This window comes from Loxodonta africana, chromosome 5 (assembly GCF_030014295.1).
Source record: "Loxodonta africana isolate mLoxAfr1 chromosome 5, mLoxAfr1.hap2, whole genome shotgun sequence".
Taxonomy (NCBI): domain Eukaryota; kingdom Metazoa; phylum Chordata; class Mammalia; order Proboscidea; family Elephantidae; genus Loxodonta; species Loxodonta africana.
The window spans coordinates 79075110-79099108 of NC_087346.1; the positions used below are offsets into that span (position 1 = coordinate 79075110).

The window sequence follows — 23999 nt, forward strand, 5'->3', positions numbered from 1 at the left end:
TGTCCCTTCCTGCCTTCTTGTCTTTGCTTTTGGGCAAGCTTGTCCATTTGGCCTCGTATACTTGATTGAAGTAAGAAGCACGTTCCTCATGTGTGTTATTGTTTGTTTTATAGGCCTATTTAATCTTTGGCTGAAAGGTGGACTTCAGGAGTGGCTTTGATTCTGAATTAGCAGTGTGTCTGGAGGCCACAGTCCGGGGGTTCTTCTAGTCACAGTCAGACCAGTAAGTCTGGTCTTTTTTTGTGAATTTGAATTTTGTTCTACATTTTTCTCCTGCTCTGTCCAGGACCCTCTATTGTGATCCCTAGCAAAGCTGTAGGTGGTAGAAGATGGGTACCATCCAGTTCTTCTGTGCTCTGGCTAGTGGAGGCTGTGGTTCATGTGGTCCATTAGTCCTTTGTATTAGTATTTTCCTTGTGTCTTTGGTCTTTTTCTTCTTTTGGTTTTCTTCATTCTCCTTTGCTCCTAATGTGTTGGGACCAATAGATGTATCTTGGATGGCCACTCAAAAGCTTTTAGGACTCCAGATGTTCCTCACTAAAGTAGGATGTAGAACATTTTCTTTATGAACTATGTTATGCCAATTGACCTACATGTCTCCTGAGACCATGGTCCCTAGTCCTCAGCCCAGTCAGTCCCTCAAGGTGTTTGGATGTGTCTAGGAAGCTTCTATGACTTTGCCTTGGTCAAGTTGTGCTGACTTCCAGTATATTGTGTGTTGTCTTTCCCTTCACCAAAGTTAACACTTGTCTACTATCTAGTTTAGTGATTTCCCTTCAGCTTGACATTCTCCACTTCTGATCTTGAAGATCAAAAATGGTCTTCAACCTAGCTCTTGCTGTTCTCGGCATAAACCTCAGGTTCTGATCTGCCAGGTTCATTGATCCCAGGGCGCTACTTCCACAGCCCCACCTTTGGCAGTTTTGTTATGTAACATTTCTTCATGGAGTGTCCTGTGTCCTCTCCTTTTTTGAATCAAGTCTCCCCTTAGGGTCTCCATCTTCTTGAAGCCTCCTATGGCCATTCCTGCCCACAAAGATTTATCTCTTAACTCCTGAAGTACTCATTATTACTACCACTCATGGGTACCTTTCATGGATCATCATATACTGTGCTAAATATTTATATGTATGCATATAGTCTTCCCAATCAGGTTATAAGTTCCTCAAAATCAGTAAAAAAAAAAAAAAAAAATCAGTGACTGTATCGTATTTAGCACACTTTAAAAGCATAGCACAGGGTATTGTTTAATTGAAAATATGACTCCTAGCACTAGGACTGTTTGTTTCAAAAGTGTTATAGTTTTATAATAATTTGTAATTATGTAAATAACTATGAATGGGAAAAGGAATGATGAATGTTTTATGTGATAGTAGACTTGAATATGCCATTATGTAGATCACATTTACCCTGTCACTGTATCAGGAAGCTATTATCTCCTGTATAACTGAATAACTAAATATTAGAAAGGTTATTATATTAGATAAAATAACAACTAAATTTATTCAAAATTACTGTCAATTGTCTTTATTAGTAACATGCATGGAGTAACAATAATATGCTGGGTACAGCACTGAATCAATCCCTCTTTTTAATTTAATTGGTCCCTTGATTTTAAATATAATCGTGTACACCAAGGGCAGTGGTTCTTACTTTTTTATTTTGGGGAACTCTTAAAAATTATTGAGGACCTCCAAGAGCTTTTCTTTATGAGTATTATATTTATCAATATTTACCATATTATAAATTAAAAGAGAAATTAAAAAAAAATCCTTATTATTCATTTGAAGTTAGCAATAATACCATTGATCTCTATTCACCTGGAGCAGCAGAGGAAGAAGGAGAGTAAGGAATAGGAGGAGGATATGGAATTTGTGGCTAATTACCTCCATGAATGACTTCCACCTTTGCCATGAGACGAGAAGAACTGGATGGTGCCTGTCTACCATTGCTGAACTTTATGATCAAGGATTCTATAGAGGAATCCTGATCAAAAGGGGGAAAATGCAAAGCAAAATTTTTAATTTTCCTGGACTCCAGACTTTGTGGAGCTACGGAGGCTGGATGAACTCCTAAACTGTTGCCCTGAGATAATCTTAAACCTTAAACCAAAAATAGTACCTAAAGTCTTCTTAAAACCTGGCGGATTTGATCTGCCAACCTCTTGGTTAGCAGCTGTAGAACTTAACCACTACGCCACCAAGGTTTCCAACCTAACAATAGTTTAGCTCAACTAGCCAAAAATGTCTACCTTGAGCATTCTGCTCTTTTAAGAACTGTCTATATGGGATCAAACTGACAATAGCAGCTCAAGAGATTAGATAGGAACCCTGGGGGGCGGTGAATTTATGTTAATGAGGGAGGAAAAACTCACAAAAAGACAGTGAGAATGGTTGCACAACTCAAAGAATGTAATCACTGTCATTAATTTGTACACGTAGAAATGGTTGAATTGGTGTATGTTTTGCTGTGTAGATTCTCAACGACAAAATAAAATTTAAAATAAATAAATAATAAACCCATTACATGTTATGTTAGTTTGGGTTCTCCAAGAAGCAGATGCTAAGATGAGATTGGATGTACAATCTTTTCTCCTGTGAAGGATAAAGAAGAAGGCAGAGAGTGTGTTTAGACCACAACGCAGTTCTGATACTTGTGAAAGGGAGGCCAGAGGGAAGGATTGGATAGGCAGAGTCTCAGACTACAGAGCAGTTCTGAGAAAGTGTTGGCAGTCGATGGGAAACACCTAAGTAAAAGTTGCTCATTGGAAGAGTCACAATGGAAGAGTCTCACACCAGGCAGGAATGTGCCCGACACTAGTATTCTCACCTTGCCCAGGCATTGCCTGCGAGCAGCCTGGGGGAAGCATGGCCTCAGGTCTGATGTGGAGGTGGACCCAGAGGGGTGGCAGCTGTGCTGTCAGTCAACTATGCTCTCCCCAGAAGGTTTTCTTGAAGATCTGAGTGGCCCACTTCCAAGGCTATCACATATATTAACATAAATAATCTTTTTTAAAATGAAAAATAATTATATTTTTCAAAACAAAAAATAGTCAAAAGAGTAGCAGTGGCATTGCTTTATATTTTTGGAAATTTCTTTAATATCTCATTTAGTAAAAGATGCTTAGATTCTCATATCTGATTCTACATTCAAACAATTGTAATATGATGTTTTGGTTGCAGTATATGAAGAAAGTCTGGCCTTACACAAATATGTAGTTGGAAAATAAAAGAGTAGTTTAATAACATTTTCAGATAATTTTTCGTATTATTCTTTGATACTCTAACAAAACTCTGCAAGTGGTAGTTTCTAAATGATTGGTTGTATTGTGGAATCTGAAATCATATCAATGAACTTTTCTTACTGTGTTACCTTAAAATCCATTTGTCTTTCTTGAACTTTGAATAGATCATGCATGGCTTTGTAACATTAGTCATTTGGAAAATATTGTTATACAGATCTTAAAAATGTTGAAAAGGCTGACATATTTCATTATACATATAAAAAGTCATATTCTATCTCATTAGAAAAGTAAGTATGGGGAAGCTATGAAGCTCACAGTGACTGATACAAGTTTAACAGAATTTTAATTTTTGTATTAAATTTGAATTTAATTATTGACACAAATATTGTCAGTTGTTTTCCCTAAAGTATTAGTTTCACCTTGTTCACTTTTTTAAAGAAAATGTTTGCCAAATATCCCAAGTCTGAATAACCATGATTTGTCTACCAGTTTTTCTCTCAAGTAAAAATGTTGTTGCATGAAAGTGGCTAGTTCTGTTTGTATCTCCAACAATCACACGAGTGCTTTTGTCAAGGCAAACATTGTACTTTGGTATGTAGAAGAGCTTTATGCGTATTTCCCATTTTGTCACACAGAATATGAAAAGGACACGGGTTTAAGGGGTTAGAGTTAATAAAATTAATACTTTTTTACTGCTCATCAGGATCAGGGACACTGTTAGGTGAAACTGGATTTTTTTTTTTTTTTTTTACCTAAGAGTGTGTGGCTATGAAGAATGACCACTAGTATAGTTATACCATTGCTTTGATTCATAGTAATGTGCCAGCAATTTTACCCACCATTTTTTTCATACTGTCAGTGCAAGTGTTAACATGGTGAAAAAGACAAACAGTATCTTCACAGTAAGATAAGAGTAGCTTTGACCTTGTAAACCCCCTGAAAGTTTCTCAGGGACCATCCTTTGAGAACTGCTGATCTGGGCCATGATTTTTCTCATTTTAAATAATATAATCTAGAGTTTGTTAAACTAGATTATATTATTTAAAATGAGAAAAATCATGGCCCAGATTTAAAAAATTAATACCTTGAAAATAAAAATTTTCTAGATTTGTCTGTCTCCTGTAATTTAATTGTAATGATGAGTATGTTTTTATGTAGGTTTTCTCAGGAACTAAAGTTAAAAATACAGAAAGATACGAGAAATATTTCTTTATCTAAAAAATTCCAAAACAGGAAGAAGGAAAAGGAAAAAGATGACTCCTTAGGTGGAGAAAGAAAAACACTTATGGTGCAGGTAAATGTCCGTGTATTAAATGAGTATTATATTTTAATTTAATATATGTAATTATTCTTTAGTTTTTTGAGGAAAAAAAATTTTTTTTTAAGTTAAGCGAGTTGTTAATCTTTAACTTAGTTGTAAAAAAAAGTACCTTTGCTGGAAATTGCATGTATTTTATCTTGATATAAAATATATTGAGTGTCTACTATGTACCAGACTCTCTACAATAGGACTTGTCAGGAAATCACACTTGTCTAAGGATAACTATATATGTGCACATGCATGCACACATGCACACACGGACACAAACAAGTATACACACACCATTTTTTTCCTGAAATAATATATATATTTTTTTTTTAATATGAGAGAAAAATATCATTTTTAGAATTTTATATGGAACATTTTAAAATGGAGATTTGGATATTTAATTTATTTTAAATTTACTTTTCCTACCAAGTTTTATAGGATCTGTTCTTGAGATGAAATCTTGAGATTCAAATCTAGCACTCACCCCCTTCCAGTTTCTCAAATGAACCAAAGGAAGAAAAAGGTTCTCAATTTTGTGTTCCCTGACAAAATGTATAAGAACAAAAGTGGGCATTCTTTTTTTTTTCAATTGTGCTTTAGCTGTAAGTTTACAGCTCAAGTTAATTTCTCATACAAAAATTTATGCACACATTGTTATGTGACCCTAGTTGCAATTCCCATAGTGTGACAGCACACTCCCCCTTTCCACCCCGGGTTTCCCGTGCCTATTCAACCAGCTGCTGTCCCTTTCTGCCCTCCCATCCTGCCTCTGGACAGGAGCCACCCATTTAGTCTTGTGTATCTACTTGAACTAAGAAGCACACTCTGCACAAGTATTATTTTATGTTTTATAGTCCAATCTAACCTTTGACTGAAGAGTGGGCTTCGGGAATGGTCTCAGTTCTGGGTTAACAGAGAGACTGGGGGCCAAGTCTTCTGTGGTTCCTCCAGATTCCGTCAGACCATTAAGTCTGGTCTTTTTATGTGAATTTGAGTTCTGTACCACACTTTCCTCCTGCTCTGTCAGGGACTCTCTGTTGTGTTCCATGTCAGGGTGGGCATTGGTGGTAGCCGGGTACCATCTAGTTTTTCTGGTCTCAGACTGATGGAGTCTCTGGTTTATGTGGCCCATTTGTCTCTTGGGCTAATATTTTCCTTGTGTCTTTGATGTTCTTCATTCTCTTTTGCTCCAGGCGAGTTGGGTCCAGTTGATGCATCTTAGATGGCTGCTTACAAGCTTTTAAGACCCCAGACACCACTCACCAAAGTGGGGTGCAGAACAATTTCTTAATAAACTTTGTTAAGCCAGTTGACCTAGATGTCCCCTGAAACCATGGTCCTCAGACCTTCACCCATGCTACTCTGTCCCTCGAAGTGGTTGGTTGTGTTCAGGAAACTTCTTAGCTTTGAGCTTAGTCCAGTTATGCTGATGTTCCCTGTATTGTGTGTTATCCTTCCCTTCACCTAAGATAATTCTTGTTTACGATCTAGTTAGTGAATTCAGAAGTGGGCGTTCTTGATTACTCTTTTATGTCCCCCCTCCCTGGGAGAGAAAAAAATGTATATAAAATATCAGAGTTAGTATGAATTGTATTTCCATTCTTTTTTGTATTTTCACAATAAATGTCTGCACGAGAATTCCAGGATTGATTTAAATTCAATAAATAGACTCAAGAAAACAGGGGTACAAAAAGATGTTGTCTATGGAATTCTGCTTTTGTTGACAAGTGCTTTATAAGAAAAGGTGATTTTTCATTCTTCTTGGATCATTAACCTTATTAACATTTTTATTAATGGTCAGGATACCAATGCTAATCCCAAAATTAAGGATTCTAAAGTATTTAAAATAAAAGCATCAAAAATTGATGGAGAAAAAGTTGAAGAAGGTATTCAAGCTTCAAATGTCAGCTATCTCCATGACAGTGGGACAAGTCACATCAAAATAGTGCCTTCAACAAGCCTCAGAGACTGCAGCAATGGCAGTGTGGATCACACAAGGAATTCAGGCGTGGCCATTCCCCCACTTACACACAACCTTTCTGCTGTGGCTTCCCGTATTAATTCTGGACTGGGAACTATCCCAGGAGTTCAGAGTTACAGGTATGAATTAAGAAAGTAAGACCAAAAAAAACCTGCTTAAAGTGTATTTGCAAATTGAAAATGTCTGTCAATTCAGCAGTATTGCCTTACTCTCAGCCTTCTGGAAGATTTTCATTCATTTCACATTGCTGTTTCAAAAGATTTTCTGGCCTATGTGATGAAAATTATTAACATTAAAAAACCAGATTCACCTAAGCCTCCCAAGAAACAAGGGCCATATTGTTTAAAGTAACAGAATCTACAGCTATTTTGCCCAATAATATGAAGATTATCATTAAAAAAAAAAAGTAATTGTTTTTGAGGTTCTGCTGCTGCATAGTGTGGCTGTGGGCATTTAGTGGTACAAAGAAGTTCCTTTTGGGCATTTTGCTGAAATAGAGGTAAGTTGTTTGGTTAGAGGATCCCTCCCAAACCAAACCCGTTGCCATCAAGTCGATTCCAACTCATAGCGACTTACAGGACAGAGTAGAACTGCCCCATAGGGTTTCCAAGGCTGTAAATCTTTAAGGAAGCAGATTGCCACATTTTTGTCCACAGGATCAGCTGGTAGGTCCAAACTGCCAACCTTTCAGTTGGCAGCCAAGCACTTAAACCATAGTCCCTAGGTGGTGCAAATAGTAGACGTGCTTGGCTGCTAATTGAGAGGTTGGAGGTTTGAGTTCACTCACAGGTGTCTGGGAAGAAAGCCCTGTTGATCTACTTTCAAAAAAGCAGCAATTGAAACCCTCTGGAGTGCAGTCTACTCTGACATACATGGGGTCACCATAAGCTGGAATCAACTCAATGGCAGCTGGTTTGATTTGGTAAGAGTCAGGGGCTGGGTGGGAGGCATGAGGGAAGTGGTAAAGGCAGAATGTTTCACCAGACCTGTCTGTGTGCATTGTATGTTTGAGAATAGGCATTAAGTTTTAATTCACTTCATGCCACAGTGATGTGTCTTTTGATTTTGTGCTTGAAAAAATAATTATTGCTGGTTCTTAGTTTTTTTTTTTTTTTGTATTGTTTTTTACAGAGTGGATGAGAAAACCAAGAAGTATTATATCCCATTTGTTAAGCCAAGTAAACATTCTCCATCAGGCATTTTTAATATTAACCTGACCACATCAGTAAGTGAATTGTTCTCAGTGGTAGGAGAACACGCATTAGCCTGTTCTAGACTTTTATTAATATTAAATATTAAGAACTGAGAATTTTATTTGGAGACATATCAAAGCGAACTTTTAACTTTATGATATGTCTTCAAATAGCCTGTCATAGTCATAAATACTGAAGTCTAAAAGTTGAAATGTTTTATAAAGTTTTATAAGTCTGAGAGTTAAAATATATTTTTACAATGATATCTGTTTGATTTTTTTGAGTAACATAGTAAATTTACTTAACTTAATGCTTAGTGAGGAAACCCTGGTGGTGTAGTGGTTAACAGTTAGGCTGCTAACCAAAAGGTCGGCAGTTCAAATCTACCAGGCGCTCCTTAGAAACCCAGTGGGCAGGTCTGCTCTGTCCTATATGGTCGCTATGAGTCAGGATCAACTCAATGGCAATGGGTTTGGTTTTTTTTTTTTTTCTTTTCTTTTTTTAAATGCTCAGTGATCATTATTATTTTTTTTCTTTTTTTAAAGTAGATGAGAAGACTATCTTACACCAAATTTTCAGTGAAAATATTCTGTTTATTCATTTAACAAATATTTATTGATCATCTATTATGTGTAAGACACTGGAGATGAATAAGTCAATTTTTCCCTTCAAGGAGCTCTCCTGGTTTAGAATAGTAGGGTGATCAACAAATTAAAACATAATGTCTGATTGTAACAGTAGAAGCATGTACAAGATTCAAAGGTAGCACAAGAAGGAACATTGTTATTCTCAAAATAGCCACCAGGATGCTTCTTTTTAAAGTTAAGTCAAATCATCATCACTCTTCTCCTCAAAATCCTCCACTGGCTTCTTCTCTCAGAGGAGAGGCCAAAGTCCTTTCAGTGGCCTGTAAGTCTCTGCTCGATTTACTTCCTCCATCCCTTTACCCCGTCCTACTACTCTCTCCCTTGCTCAGTGTGTTCCAACCACATTGATTTCCTTGTTATTCCTGGAATACGGCCAGTTATGTTTCTACCTTTCAGCTTTTGCTCTTGCTATTTCCTCTGCTTAGAATGCTCTTCTTTCAGATAACCCAAAGAATTTGCCTGAAAGAAGGGAATTGTGCTTAGTTTGCTTTCTTCACTTCTCTACCCTCGCACCTAGAACAGTGTCTAACACATTGAAGATGCTTAAGGAATGTGTAAGGAGTGAATTCTTCTGGTGAATAGAGGGAGGTCTGGAAGCTTTCTCAGAGGAGTATTTTTTCTCAAAAAATTCCCTTTACCTCTCACATTATCCTCAAAGCTAAAAAATGTAGCCTTCTTTTCATATCTCTCATAATTTGGACATTTAATTTGTTTTTCTTTTTTTGTCATTTATACACATATTGTTTTGTGACATTAGCTGCAGTCTCCACAATGTGACAGCACACTCCCCCGTTCCATGCCAGGTTCTTTATGTCCATTCATCCAGATCCTATCCCTTCCTGCCTTCTCATCCTGCCTCCAGACAGGAGCCGCCCATTTGGTTTTGTGTATCTGATTGAACGAAGAAGCACACTCCTCATGTGTATTATTTTTTGTTTTATAGTCCTGTCTAATCTTCGTCTGAAGAGCAGGCTTCAAGAATAGTTTTAGTTCTGGGTTAACAGAGTGTCTGGGGTGTCATAGTTTTGGTGGTTCCTCCAGTCTCTGTGAGACCATTAGGTCAGGTCTTTTTACGTAAGTTTGAGTTTTGCTCTGCACTTCTCTTGCTCTATCTGGGACTCTGTTGTGTTCTCTGTCAGTGTGGTCTTTGGTGGTAGTGGGGTGCATTTGTTTCTCTTTTAATTATTCTTGGTCTACAATTTTTGTGCCCACAGTATTTTCCTTTTAAATACTCCCTGGTTATTTATTTATTTATTGGTGAATATTTGTGTTTTATAATCCTGGTCTGCTTTGGAAGATTATTTGAACAACAGGCTTTTCAAAGTAGCTGGCTAAATACCATTTTGCTGGAATTGATGTCATCTTACTTTCAGGCATTGCATAATCAAGGCTGGGTGATAATTCTAGATCCTATTTCTGTTTATCCTTCCTTAGAGGAGGCAAACAAGAAAGGGGTTGGGGAGAAGACCCACTTGAGTCTTTCCTTAATGAAAATGAATGCAGGCAATGCAAAGTCTAGACTTTCTTCAACTTCTGTGTCAACACCCTTTTCTGTGCTTTAGGCCCTAACTCTGAGACATGAATAAATTCATTGTCATAAACATCTATGTGTTTTATTTGTTACTCTTTGGATGATCTGGTGGTTGAATTAATTATTTTATTATTATTACTTTTTAATTTGGAGATAGTTTTTTAAAACAAATTATTTCATTTTGTTGCCATTTTTGAACCAAGAACCTTAGTGTTTGTTCTATTAAAAGAACAAGCAGAGACATCTAAAAAACAGAAACTCAAAAGATAATGCCAACTCCTGAAGTCTGTCTGGGAGGCAGAGTGGCATAATACAAGACCTCTTACTATGGACAGGTTTTCTTTTTTTTCTCTGTTTTTTCTTTTAAAAACCTTTTTATTATAGAAAAATATGCATAAAATATATATGAAAGTAAAGATGAGAGTATAATGAACCTCTATTTATTCTATCATCCAGTTTTAACCATTATCAACTTATGGTCAGCTTTGTTCCAGCTATACTCACATTTGCTAAGGCATCTGCCCCCACCTGGGTGTTTTAAAGCAAAACCTAAACATCGTATCATTTCAGATATAAATAACAGAGTATGTATCACTAAAAGATAGGGGCCCTATTCCCTTTCTTATCATTATTTTATTATGATCAGTCTTTACACAGGGTTTGAAGAGATTCGGAAGGCTTTTCGTTCTGGCTTGTGTTTTCTTTTCGCTTGTTTGTGCGTGCAGGCCAAGAGGAGTTAGGTGGGAGTCTACCCAGATTAGGAGGGTTCTGCGAGATAAAGGAGAGTTGTGGGAGGCAGTCAGAGGCAGGATTAAAATGAAGTGGTGAACTAGAATGGCTTTTGAGAAGGAGCTAAGTTTCATAGCCAGGAAAACAGTATCACATGTTAACCCTGAAGGACAAAACAAGGACAAACATAGAAAAAGAGTAATGAAGTTATAGTGGGGAAGTGAAAAACAAGATAGGAGGAGATGTGAGAGACAAGTCAAGATGAACTGTTCAAAATTAAAGTAGATAACAGCAACCATATGCTGAAAACCCAGCAAGTGTTGTAAGGCCTGACCTTACTGGCCTGAAGGATCAGGACCCAGATGCTCATCTTTTGACCTTTTACTGCTTGCTGAGGCTTAGACTGAAGGTTGGCCGAGCAGCAGGAGAAACTCTTAGCAACCAAGTTATCTACTTGTTAGCAATTTTAATAAATTTAATGAGGAAGAGGTTTTAAATAATTGGATGGAATAGTTTTATGCATTTATAATGTTCTTCATTATATTGTTACATAATTATATATAATAACATTTTATATTATTCTAGCCCTTAAGTTCCATAGATTTTAGGATGTGAACATAGTAGTTACAAAAGGGGGAAAGCCTAGCTCACCTTGAAGCTAATTCATTTGTGTTAACTATTCTCCTGATATCAGGTCGCTGGTGAAAAGCGCCTCCTTCAGGCAAATAAGAAAAGAAGGGAAAAAGAAGGGACAAAGACAGATGTCCGTTTACCTGAACTAAATTATAAGCATCTCCCCGAACTAAGAGCCTTGGAAGACATAGGTATGTTTATGATGCTTTTACTTTTTTCAGCCCTTTTGTTTATATTATTTAAATTTCTACCAAGTAAGCTAACAGAGTATTAAAAATAATAGTAACTTTAGTTAAGTATATAAATATGTACGTATGTGTATAAGTACATACTGAGAAATGGATATGGTTTTGAAAAATTAACAAAAATGTCTGATTTTTTCTCTGTGTCTGTGGTCATTTTTATCTAGCTCAAAATTCGAGGCTAGTAAGGAAAGAGAACAAAATTCTTTCAGAATCTCAAATTCCGTCTCTGGCAGCTATTGACCTCCACGCCCCCACTGTTGCATTACATCAGGTACAGAAATACTCTTTGTAGGTTGGGTGGAACTCTGATCTCTCTCATACTTCCTGTAAAAGTATTTTAGGGAGAGTTTGCCCTTAAGGGTTGGGTGGTTTATTGGTGAGATCTATAAAGTTTTGCTTTATTATTCATTGCACTTAGTATCTTTGTTACATACATATATATATGTATATTTATATAAACACTTCCCAACTTACAGAAACCAATTTTTTGTAGGTTTAAAAGAGTGTGTACGTGCATATGTACATTTGCATGTGTGTGTATTCAGCCTTGTTAAGTCTTTATATTACTATGGGCTTAGTGATAGCAGCATTAGCCCTAAAGCTTTGACCTATTTTCAGTTTATTCTTTTAAAACGTGTATAGTCTATTTGGCATTTTTTCCAAGACAATCCATTTCATCCATGTTAAACATTTGTTATTCCATGTAATCATCTTTTTCTGTAATTTCTCTTTACTCTTCAGAATGTGTGTATTTCTGCTACTTTTATTTCAACAGCCATATCACTAACTTTTACATTAAGAAACTTGGTAGATTTAAAAAATCTCCTGAGCCTTCCATAACTAGCTACAAACTTTGGGTATGAAGCACTGTACTTCCCCTTTACTTCTCCAAACAGATTTCTCACCTTTGCTTGAAGCTAAGCAACTTTTGTTTTAGAATTTAGTTTTCCATCCTCGTTGTTATAACATTTCCATTTCATAGAGAGTATCTGTTGCCCCCTTATCCATGTGGATGCTTTTTCTCCTGTTACTGTCTCACAGTTCTGTAGAGTTCTACAAACAAGGGGCATAGTATTGTTGAAGATAACAAATTACAGAGGCAGTTAACCAGAGATGTGGAAGAAAGGGTTTATTGACTGCTGTTGCTTTGCCTTGTCTCTTGCCAACAATTTCTGTAGCAACACTTAATCAAAACTGAACAAACTCCTGTTGTGGGAAGATTAATCACGGTGACAGATTTGACATTTAGGAACTAGACTCTTGATAAATTCCTCGTATACCTCTAAACTTAAATTTAATATGGATTTTAAAGGCATAGAATTTTTCACTTGCAGGCACTGGGTATTATTATTCAAAACACTTTTCAGGGTAGAAATGAAAAAGTCCAGTTTCATGTGATGGAAGAAAGAAAGGTTTTGGCTGCCTTCACACTTCTCCAGTATTTTATTTGCTGTTCGAAAGTAATCATTTTATTCTTGTAAACTAGTTCTGCATTTTCACTCTTGATTTACTTGTTCAATTTCCAGCTGTGTTTAAAATACATTAAAAGAGAAAGTAGGTGTAGCAAATGACACAGAATGAACATTCCTGAATGTCTGATAGAAATCTCTAGTGAAGCCATGTCTTTCAGGAGTTTTATTTTGGAGATAGTTTCAGATAACAAATTTAATTTCTTTAATAGACATAGCACTATTCAGATTTTCTATTTCTTCTTATGACCCTTTTGGTAGGTTGTATTTTTCAAGAAATTTGCCCATTTCATCTAAGTTTTTTAATTTGCTGGCATAAAATTGTTCATAGTATTTTCTTATTATCCTTTTAATGCCTGTGTTGTTGTTGTCAGGTGCCATCGAGTCAGTTCTGACTCACAGTGACCCTGTGTACAACAGAACAAAACACTGCCCAGTCCTGTACCATTTTCACAATCATAGTTATGCTTGAGCCCATTGTTGCAGCCACTGTGTCAGTCCATCTTGTTGAGGGTCTTCCTCTTTTTCACTGTCCCTCTACTTTACCAAACATGATGTTCTTCTCCGGGGACTAATCCCTCCTGATAACTGTTCTAAGTGTGTGAGATGTGGTCTCGTCATCCTTGCTTCTAAGGAGCGTTCTGGCTGTACTTCTTCCAAGACAGATTTGTTTGTTCTTTTGGCTGTCCATGGTATATTCAATATTCTTCATGACACCATAATCAAAGGTGTCAATTCTTCTTGGGTCTTTCTTATTCATTGTCCAGCTTTCCCATGCATATGAAGCGATTGAAAACACCATGGCTTGGGTCAGGTCCACCTTAACCCTTAAAGGGACGTCTTTGCTTTTTAACACTTTAAAGAGGTCTTTTGCAGCAGATGTGTCCAATATAAGGTGTCCTCTGATTTCTTTACTGCTTCTTCCATGAATGTTCGTTGTGGATCCAAGTAAAATAAAATTCTTGACAACTTCAATCTTTTCTTTATCATGATGTTGCTTATCAGTCCGTTTGTGAGGATTTTTGTTTCCTTTACGTTGAGGTATAACCCATACTGAAGGCTGTGGTCTTTGATCTTCATCAGTAAGTGCTTCAAGTCCTCTTCACTTTTAGCAAACAAGGTTGTGTCTTCTGCATAATGCAGATTGTTAATAAGTCTTCCTCCAATCCTAATGCCACGTTCTTCTTTACCTAGTCCAGCTTCTCAAATTATTTGCTCAGCATGCAGACTAAGTATGGTGAAAAGATATAACTCTGATACACACCTTTCCTGACTTTAAACCATGCAGTATCCCCTTGTCCTGTTTGAATGACTGCCTCTTAATCTAGGTACAGGTTCCTCATGAGCACAATTAAGTGTTCTGGAATTCCTGTTCTTCACAATGTTATCTATAATTTGTTATGATCCACAGTCAAAAGCCATTGCATAGTCAATAAAACAGGTAAACATCTTTCTGGTATTCTCTGCTTTCAGCAAGGATCCATCTGACATCAGCAATGATATCCCTGGTTCTGTGTCCTCTTCTGAATCTGGACTGAATTTCTGGCAGTTCCCTGTTGATGTACTGCTGCAGCTACTTTTGAATGATCTTCAGCAAAATTTTAGTTGTGTGTGATATTAATGATATTGTTCAATTATTTCCACATTGAGTTGAACCACCGTTCTTTGGAATAGGCACAAATCTATTCTTGAGATGGTCTCTAAATTCAGATGGGATATACTCGAGGTCGTACTTTGGCTCTCTTGGACTTGTTCTAATTTTCTTCAACTTCAACTTGAACTTGTATATGAGCAACTGATGGTTTGTTCCACAGTTGGCCCCAGCCTTGTTCTGGTTGATGATACTGAACTTTTCCATCATCTCTTCCCACAGATGTGGCTGATTTGACTCCTGTGTATTCCATCCTTCTAGATCCATGTGTATAGTCGCCATTTATGTTGTTGAAAAAGGTATTTGTAATGAGGAAGTTGTTAGTCTTGCAAAATTCTATCATGTGATCTCCAGCAGCGTTTCTAACACCAAGGCCATATTTTCCAACTACCGACCTTTCTTCTTTGTTTCCAACTTTTGCATTCCAATCACCAATAATTATCAATGCAACCTGATTACATGTTTGATCAATTTCAGACTGCAGAAGTTGGTAAAAATCTTCAGTGTCTTCATCCTTGGCCTTAGTGGTTCATGCATAAACTTGAATAATAGTTATGTTAACTGGTCTTCCTTAAAGGTGTATAGATATTATCCTATTACTGACAACATTGAATACTTCAGGATAGATCTTGAAATGTTCTTTTTAACCATGAATATGATACCATTCCTCTTCATTTTGTCATTCTTTGCATAGTAGACCATACGATTGTCTGATTTAAAATGACCAATACCAGTCCATTTCAGCTCTGTAATGCCTAGGATATCGATGTTTATGTGTTCCATTTCATTTCCGATGATTTCCAGTTTTCCTAGATGTGTACTTCATACTTTCCATGTTCTTATTAGTAATGGATGTTTGCAGCAGTTTCTTCTCATTTTGAGTCACGCCACATCAACAAACGAAGGTCCCGAAACTTGGACTCTTTCCGTGTCATTAAGTTCAACTCTACTTTGAGGAGGAAGCTCTTCCCCAGTTTTATTTTGAGTGCCTTCCAACCTGAGGGGCTCAACTTTTGGCACTATTTCAGGCAGTGTTCTGCAGCAATTCATAAGGGTTTCACTGGCTAATTTTTCTCAGAAGTAGACTGCCAGGTCCTTCTTTCTAGTCTATCTTAGTCTGGAAGCTCAGCTGAAATCAGTCTGCCATAAGTGACCCTGCTGGTATTTGAATACCAGCAGCAGAGCTTTCAGCATCACAGCAACATGAGAGCCCCCATAGTACAACAAACTGACAGAAGCGTGCGGATTGTTGGGTAGTGTTCTATAAATGTGAAATTGGATTAAGGTGGTTGATGGTGTTATCCGGATCTTCTATCTCTTTAATAATTTTTGTTTGTTTAGTTCTATCAACTCCTGAAAGAGTGCTGTTAAAATCTTTTGCTATGATTGTGGAATTGTCTGTTTCCCTTGTACTTGTTAATTTTTCCTTCATGTATGTTAAATCTTTTTGCTTCATGTATTTTAAATCTCCAATATTACGTACATACTTGTTTATAATTGTTTTGTCTTCCTGATAAATTGTCCCTTTTGTCTTTATGTCTGGTTGTGCGTTGTGCCTTGAAGTCTGTTTTGCCTAAGATTAAAATAGCCACTTCACCCTCCTTGTGCTTATTTGTTTGTGTGGTATATCTTTTTACTTTCATTTACTTTTAACATACCTGTTTGCTTTTTTTTTTTTAATATTTAAAGTGTTTCTTCTGCAGACAGCATATAGGTAGGGTCATACCTTTGTGTCCATTCTGTCAATCTCTGTCTTTTAATTGGAATGTGTGTTTGCTTTCTATTTCTTCTAACACATTACTACAAACTTAAAACAACCTCCATTTATTATCTCATAGTTTCTGTGGTTCAGAAGCATGGACCCAGCTAGTTCTCTGCTCAGAGTCTCACAGGTCGAAGGTCACAGTGTTGACAGGGCTGCATTTCTTTGTGAAGGCTCTATGGGAGAATCTATTGCCAGGCTCATTCAGGTTGTTGACAGAATTTAACTCCTTGTGGTTGTAGGACTGAGATCCTCATTTCCTTGTTGGCTCACAGCCATGGGTTGTTCTCAGCTTCCAGAGACCACCCACATTTCTTGGCTCATGGCCCACTTCCTCCACCTTTAAAGCCAGCAACAGTGCCTGAATCCATCTCACAGTTTGAATCTCTCTGACTTCCCTTTTTGACTTCATCTCTTCTCCATGTTCATGTTCTTCCTCATCTTTCTGACTGGTTCTTCTGTTTTTAAGGGACCACGTGATTACATTGAGCCTCCAATGTTAATTCAGGAGTGTCTATTTTAGTGTCAGCTGACTAGTAACCTTAATTCCATCTACAAAGCCCCTTCACAGCAGTACTTAGAGTAGTGTTGATTGAATAATTTGGGACGGGAATTTTGGGGAGATGTCTGTAGAATTCTGTTTACCACAGAATGTTTAGATCATTAAAATTTAATGTGATTATTGATAATTTTGGATCTATGCCTATCTTTTTATTATGTGTTTTCTGTTTGTTCCTCTGTTTCCCCTTTCCTATCTTCTTTCATATTTGAATATTTTTAGCACTGGCGTTTTGAAGATATCTCTTGGTATTTTTTTTTTTTTTTTTGGTGATTGCTCTATAGATTACAATATACATACCTAATCTTTCACAGTGTACTTAGAATTAATATTGTACCATTTAATATTAAATATAGAAACCTTGCGAGCATACTTCCCTTTCCCCCAACATGACCTTTTTGTTAGAGTTATCATTATGCACTGCATCTACATACATTGAATCTTCCACCAAGTATGTCATACATTTTGCTCTGAACAGTCCAAAATATTTTAAATAATTTATGAAAAAAAAACCTAGGCTTTTATATTTGCCTAGCTATTTACCATTTCTGTTGTTCTTCCTTCTTCCCTCATGATTCCAGTTTTCCTCTGCTACCATTTTCCTTTAACCTGAAAAACTCCCTTTAGCATTTCTTACACAGCAGGTCTGATGGTGACAAATTCTCTTAGTTTTACTTCATTTGAGAATGACTTTATTTTGCTTGACTTTGAATTTGGGCTAGCAGTTTGTTTGTTTTCCAGCACTATAAGGCGTTGTCCCTGTGTCTTCTCATGTCTATGATTGCTGATGGGAAATTCTCAGGCATTTGAATTGTTATTCCCTATATGTAATGTTTCATTTTGCCTAGCTGCTTTCAAGACTTAGTCTTTTATCTTTCTATTTTCATTAGTTTGAGTATGATGTGACTAGGCATAGTTTTCTTTGAATTTGTCTTTAGAGTTGAGCTTCTTGAATTATGATTTATGTCTTTTACCAAATTTGGGAAATTTTTGGTCATTATTTTTTCAAATGTTTTTTCTTCTGAAATCTCTTTTTTGTCTCTTCTGAAAAATCAGTGGTACATATATTAGACTGTCTAGTAGTTTTCTACTGGTTTCTAATGCTCTGTTCATTTTTTTGCAAACTTTTTTCTCTCTAGTCTTCAGATTGTGTAATTTCTATTTATCTATTTTCAAGCTCTCTGATTCTTTATCATCTATATTCTGTTGTTAAGCCCATCTGCTGAGTTTTAAAATTTTTTAAATTGCAGATACTGTATTTTTTAGTTCTAAAATTTCCTTTTTTTTTTTTTGTTTCTATTTCTCTGCTAAGAATCCATCTTCCTTCATTCATTACAAGTATGTTTTTCTTTACTTCATGTAACTTTAAATAACTACTTTAAAGTCTTTGTATGATGGTTCTGATGTCTGGGCCATCTTGGGATTGATATCTATTGATTATCTTTTCCTGTGAGACTTGGTCACACTTTCCTAGATCTTTTTACATCTGGTAATTTTAGATTATATCCTAGACATTGTGAATGTTTCATTGTGTAGACTCTGGGTTCTATTATAATTCTCTGGAGAATGTTGATATTTTTGTTTTAACAGGCAACCACCTGAGTTTTGTTCACACTGTGAGTTCTGCCTTACTATCTGTGACAGGTGGTTCAAATCTCAGTTCTCTAAGCCTTTGCTATACTGGTTTGGATCTGTCCCAGGTATGCATAGTTCAGGAATTAGACCCAGACTTTTGTAGGATCTCCTTTGCTGTTTCTCTTTCCTCCAGGATTCCTCTTACACTTTTGAGTCTGCTGGAAAGATGGAGTTTCTTTCAGAGTTTTAGCCTCTTGTACTTCCTCACAACTCTGTGACTAAAGTCTGTCCTTTGGGCAAAGCTGCAGGAGTGAAAAACAAAATGGGAAACTTACCCTTACATAGAGAGAGGGTTTGTTTTGTGGAAAGATGATGAACTACAGTAAGCTACCCTGCCATAACAGATCAAAAAAAAAACTTTTAATATGCATATAAACTAATAAGTCAATCAATAATGTCCCTTCTTTCATCCTTTTCCATGCAAGTAACTTGAGCTATAAATAGTTAATTCCAAACATCTGATATTTGAGCCACCAGAATTGAATTATTTGTGTAGTGAGAACTTATGGTGCTCAATTCTTAACTTATAGGTATCAGGGTCTTCCCTGCCAGATGCTTCAGAGGCTGACTTCCCTTGAATGGAATACCAGCACTGAGGATTATTTTGATCCTGAACCGGGTAGGTCTGATTTTTCACACTTAAAGCTGTATAACCTTTCATAGGAAATACTTTATAGCTTGCTGAAGACCAAATTCTTTAGCTGAAGCCTTCTCTGGTGATTGATTCCATGAGAATTTCTGACAGAGTTGTGCTACTTAAAAACCCAAAGTAGCATTCGTGTCTGGGGTGAAATCCCTTTTCGTAGAGTTTATGTCTTTTTCTCATAAGCTAATCTCCTGGATTTTATTGAATACAGTAATGTGAATTTAGATTAACAAATGTTCCAAAAGGATATGTACTTATTTCCCTTAGCAGTCATTTGACTTATGGGCTTGTAAATCAAGATGGAGTAAATGAGTGTTTGGCAATCTTTTTCCCAATAAAGAGGGACTGGTGCTATACCAAATGATTGCACTCCTTTTAAATATAACTTTTTAGTATTAAAATAATGAGACCTTTTTGAGTGATGGTTTGCTATGTGACCTCAGGCAAGTCATTCAATGTTTAATTTCTCATTAACTATTTGAAATATGATGATAATAAAATCCCTCTTATAAATGTATGTAGGAATTAATCTGTTAACCTCCACAAAGTATTTTCTGTGTCTGTGATATCAAGGGTCAATTTATTATGAGGTGAACAAAGCTCAAGTTTCAGGTTAGACTAACCCCTCACTTCCAAGGCCTCGGAACAGGCCTCCGCAGTGCATTCACGTGATCATAAAAAACCCAGTGCCGTCAAGTCGACTGAGTCACATGACCATATGTTTGTAAAATTTCCAAAAGTAACATATTCTTTGGAGTCCTCTAGTGGGAGCTATGTGATTAAAAAAAAAATTAGTTCCTACAAATTAACAAATTAACCAAGATGTAAGGTAATTCCTACAAACTGCAAAAACTGCAGGCCCACAAAACTTGGATCTGTTTTGTCAAAAGTAGTCATTATTTAAATAAAATAATGATGGTGTGTTATACTTGATAGTTTTGATTGGTAATTATTCTAAAGATTATCTTTAAAATCTTGTTTTTGATAAATATGATCTAAGGTTTTTTTAGACTATATGGTATCTACCAATGTTATCAATATATACAATGTGATTAAACAATATATACAATGTGATACTGAATTCCATTTCTAGGGAAATTTTATGTAAAATATTTGGTGGTATATACCCCATGCTTTTAGATGCTGCTCTAGCACTTGAGATGACATCCTCTTGCAACGAGAGTGCTGATATTACAGGAGGAAAGATTCATGGTTTTGATTGCTTCCTTTTGAACTTCCTGTATTTTGTAAGACCTTGCTGAAGAAGGAAAGGCAAAGACCTCCAAATGTTTTAAAAGAAGACTCAACTAATACCTCCCAAACATTATCCCATCACCTTTCAAGTCCACTGATGCTATTTCAAGATATACCCAATGAAAGAATAGTGATATGGTTCTTGTTATATGAATGTGTGTTTATTGTTATCAGATTGTGTGTTGAAAGTTACCAAAGATTAAAAGTGAGTAAAAAGAGAGAAAAGTATTATAAAAGGTCTTGTTATTAATGCTTTGTGTGTTATTTGTATAAATGTGTATATTTATTTAGGAGTGGTTGGTGGGAGCAGGTAATTAGAATCAGTAAGAGAAAATGTTTTCTTTAAGTTAACTATAAAAAAAAAACCATAAAAATACTTTAAAATCTTATTTGTTTGTAGGCATTAAGAGAATATGTAACTTCTCTCCATGGATAGATGTGTATCTTTGGTTTGTGGGATTGTTGTGGATATTTGATCAGTGTATTATGGGAGTCTGGTCTCTCTGCTGATCTTCTAAGAACACTAATATAAATCTAGCAAAGAAACCTTCTGTTTCTAATGACCTAGTGCAACTCTGGCATTGGATAGTCCTCTATATTGTAAGGTTCTGGTGCTAATATTCCTTTATGAAGGAACATGGTTAGGACAAGTCTGCAGAGGAGAATTTTGTATGTATACCTGGGAGTTTGTCACACACACCTGGGAGTTGAGTACTGTGTATCTCATTTAAAAAGATATATATATGAGTCGGAATCGACTCGATGGCACTGGGTTTCATATACATACATAAAGTAGGAGGTGCAAAGTGGGATTACCTATTGATCAGGACTGATTATTCTTCTCTGGGCCAGTTGCTGTTGAACTACCTAGCTGAAGAAGCTTTTGGAACAGAAGGTCCATTTCTATGGACACCACTCCTGTCTGCTGATATTAGAACCTAGAGATATTTTTGTATCATGGTTTCCTCAACTACTGGGGCCTCCCCAAAAGCTTTTCAGCAAGGTGCAAAATCACTTACTTGCAGTTCACATATCTTTTCTAATGCACTGGTCCACAGTTTATTGGGTGGGAGGGTTAAACCAATTTGACTCCAGCTTCTTGGTTTCTGGGATTCTAACTATGCTCTGCATTTATCATTTTAGGGAATGGCTGTTAAGGGGACAAGAATTTGTGTGGGTTTTCTGCCTTAACCAATTAACAGCATCTTGTTTTTTCTAAAGCTACTGACTAGAACTTAGCTTAAGCATTTAACTAATACTTTCTTTATTACTCCAGAGTGCTTGCTTAATATTGAAATTCTAACCTTAGACACTTGGGCCTCAAAAGACTAGGATATTCAGGGGGAGGCAATATAGGGTTGGTTCCAATGTACAATTCTATGTTATTGTTGTTGTGTGTCATCAAGTCAATTGTGACTCACAGAGGCCCTACAGGACAGAGAAGAACTGCCCCATAGGGCTTCCTAGGCAGAAATCTTTCCGGGAAGAGATTGCCAGATCTTTTCTCCCACAGAGCCACTGGGTGGGTTTGAACCACCAACCTTTTGGTTAACAGCTGAGTGCTTAACTGTTGTGCCATCAGAGATCCTTGTACAAGTCTGCCGTTGTTATTAGGTGCTGTTGAGTTGGTTCTGGCTCATAGCGATCCTACGTACAACAGAACAAAACATTGCCTGGTCCTGTGCCATCCTCATGGTCATTGCTGTGTTTAAGCCCATTGTTGCAGCCACTGTATCGATCCATCTCGTTGAGGGTCTTCCTCTTTTTTGCTGACCCTCTACTTTACCAAGTGTGATGTCCTTCTCCAGAGACTGGTCTCTCCTGATAACACGTCCAAAGTATGTGAGACAAGTTTTGCCATCTTCCCTTCTAAGGAGCACTCTGGCTGCACATTTTCCAAGACAGATTTGTTCATTCTTTTGGCAGTTCTTGGAAACCTTGGTGGCGTAGTGGTTAAGAGTTCGGTTGCTAAACCAAAAGGTCGGCAGTTTGAATCCACCAGGCACTTGTTGGAAACCCTGTGAGGCAGTACTACCCTGTCCTATTGGGTCGCTATGAGTTGGAATCAACTTGACTGCAGCGGGTTTGTTTTAGTTTTTTCTTGTGGCAGCCCATGGTGTATTCAGTATTCTTCGCCAACACCATAATTCAAATGCGTCAATTCTTCTGTCTTCCTTATTCACTGTATACAAGTCTACAGGTCGTTAAATTAAAATTTGGTCTTGATTTTAAACCTCTACTTTTAACCTCTGACCAGGTGTTTTACTACACTGATATGGCTAACATGCTGAAAAAAATTAGTGTGTAGGCACTGATAGACTTCACATTAAAATATTATTGTTATTGTATTTTATTTTGAAAAATATTGCCAATAGACTGTACCGCATAGACAGCAGAAACTACTTAAAGACAAATGGCACTCCAGCTTATTTAAATGTTCTTTTTAGGTGAAGATCAGTTTGATCAGTGCGAAGATATCAGCTCAGTGTCTGATAGTTACCCTGTCATTTCCTATGCTTGTTTTTGGTATATTTTGCCTATTAAAATACTTTATGAACTTTAGAATTAAGGAACTAAAAATTATTTGCCATAAGTCCAAGTTGAGACTTGAGGATCATACCTGGTTAGAACTTTGGCAGCACTACTAGGAAAAGAAGATTTTGCAGATTGGGGCTATAGATATTTAACCAAAACAGTAGGATACATATATATATGTACTGATGGTGGAAAACGGGCTTGCTGTGTGTATGTTTGTATTAAAATTAATAAATATATCTTACTGCACTTCATAGATGGCTTTTATTTGAATTTATTTAATTAAAGAGACTAAATAATGTATATACCACCGTATAGTATTTATCAAATAAATTTGAAATAACCTGTAAATTCTTTGTTTTGAAAACTTTGGATATAGGTGTGGCAAGTTAAACCAGCTGCTGTGGAGTTAACTCTGACTCGTGGTGACCCCATGTGTGTCAGGGTAGAACTGTGTGGTTCATAAGGTTTTCAATGGCTGATTTTTCAGAAATAGATAACCAGGCCGTTCTTCCAAGGCACCTCTGGGTGGACTTGCACCTGCAACTGAGCACCTAGGTGGCGTGTCTTAGTTATCTAGTGCTGCTATAACAGAAATACCACAAGTAGATGGCTTTAACAAAGAGAAATGTATTCTCTCACAGTTGAGGAGGCTAGATATCTGAATTCAGGGTGCTGGCTCTAGGGGAAGGCTTTTTCTCTCTTTTGGCTCTGGGGGAAGGTCCTTGTCTCTTTTCAACATCTGTGGGCCTGGCATTCCATGGAACTTTCCATGTGTCTTGGCACAGTCTCACCCTGGGTCTAGGAGATTCTCAGTGCAGAGACCTTGGGTCCAAAAGACACACTCTGCTCCTGGCTTTTCTTTCTGGGTGATAGTGAGGTTCCTCCCCTCTCTGTTCACTTCTCTTTCCTTTTATCTCTTATAAGATAAAATGTGTGACTCAAACAAGGGTGTGACTTGAGTCTTACCCTCTTG

The 23999-nt window shown here is 36.8% G+C and overlaps 1 protein-coding gene across 2 annotated transcripts in view; it reads left to right on the forward strand.

Moving 5' to 3' along the window:
• Positions 1-23271, forward strand: part of CDKL2 (cyclin dependent kinase like 2) — a 73345-nt gene extending 50074 nt beyond the window's left edge. For both annotated transcript variants that reach the window (XM_010594133.3, XM_023553345.2), the window contains 7 exons: positions 4403-4538; positions 6355-6653; positions 7666-7759; positions 11329-11458; positions 11677-11783; positions 19119-19207; positions 20375-23271. In XM_010594133.3, coding sequence (XP_010592435.1) covers positions 4403-4538; positions 6355-6653; positions 7666-7759; positions 11329-11458; positions 11677-11783; positions 19119-19166 — 814 coding nt within the window. In that variant the 3' untranslated portion in view covers positions 19167-19207; positions 20375-23271. The remainder of the gene's footprint in view (positions 1-4402; positions 4539-6354; positions 6654-7665; positions 7760-11328; positions 11459-11676; positions 11784-19118; positions 19208-20374) is intronic.
• Positions 23272-23999: the final 728 nt, after the last annotated feature.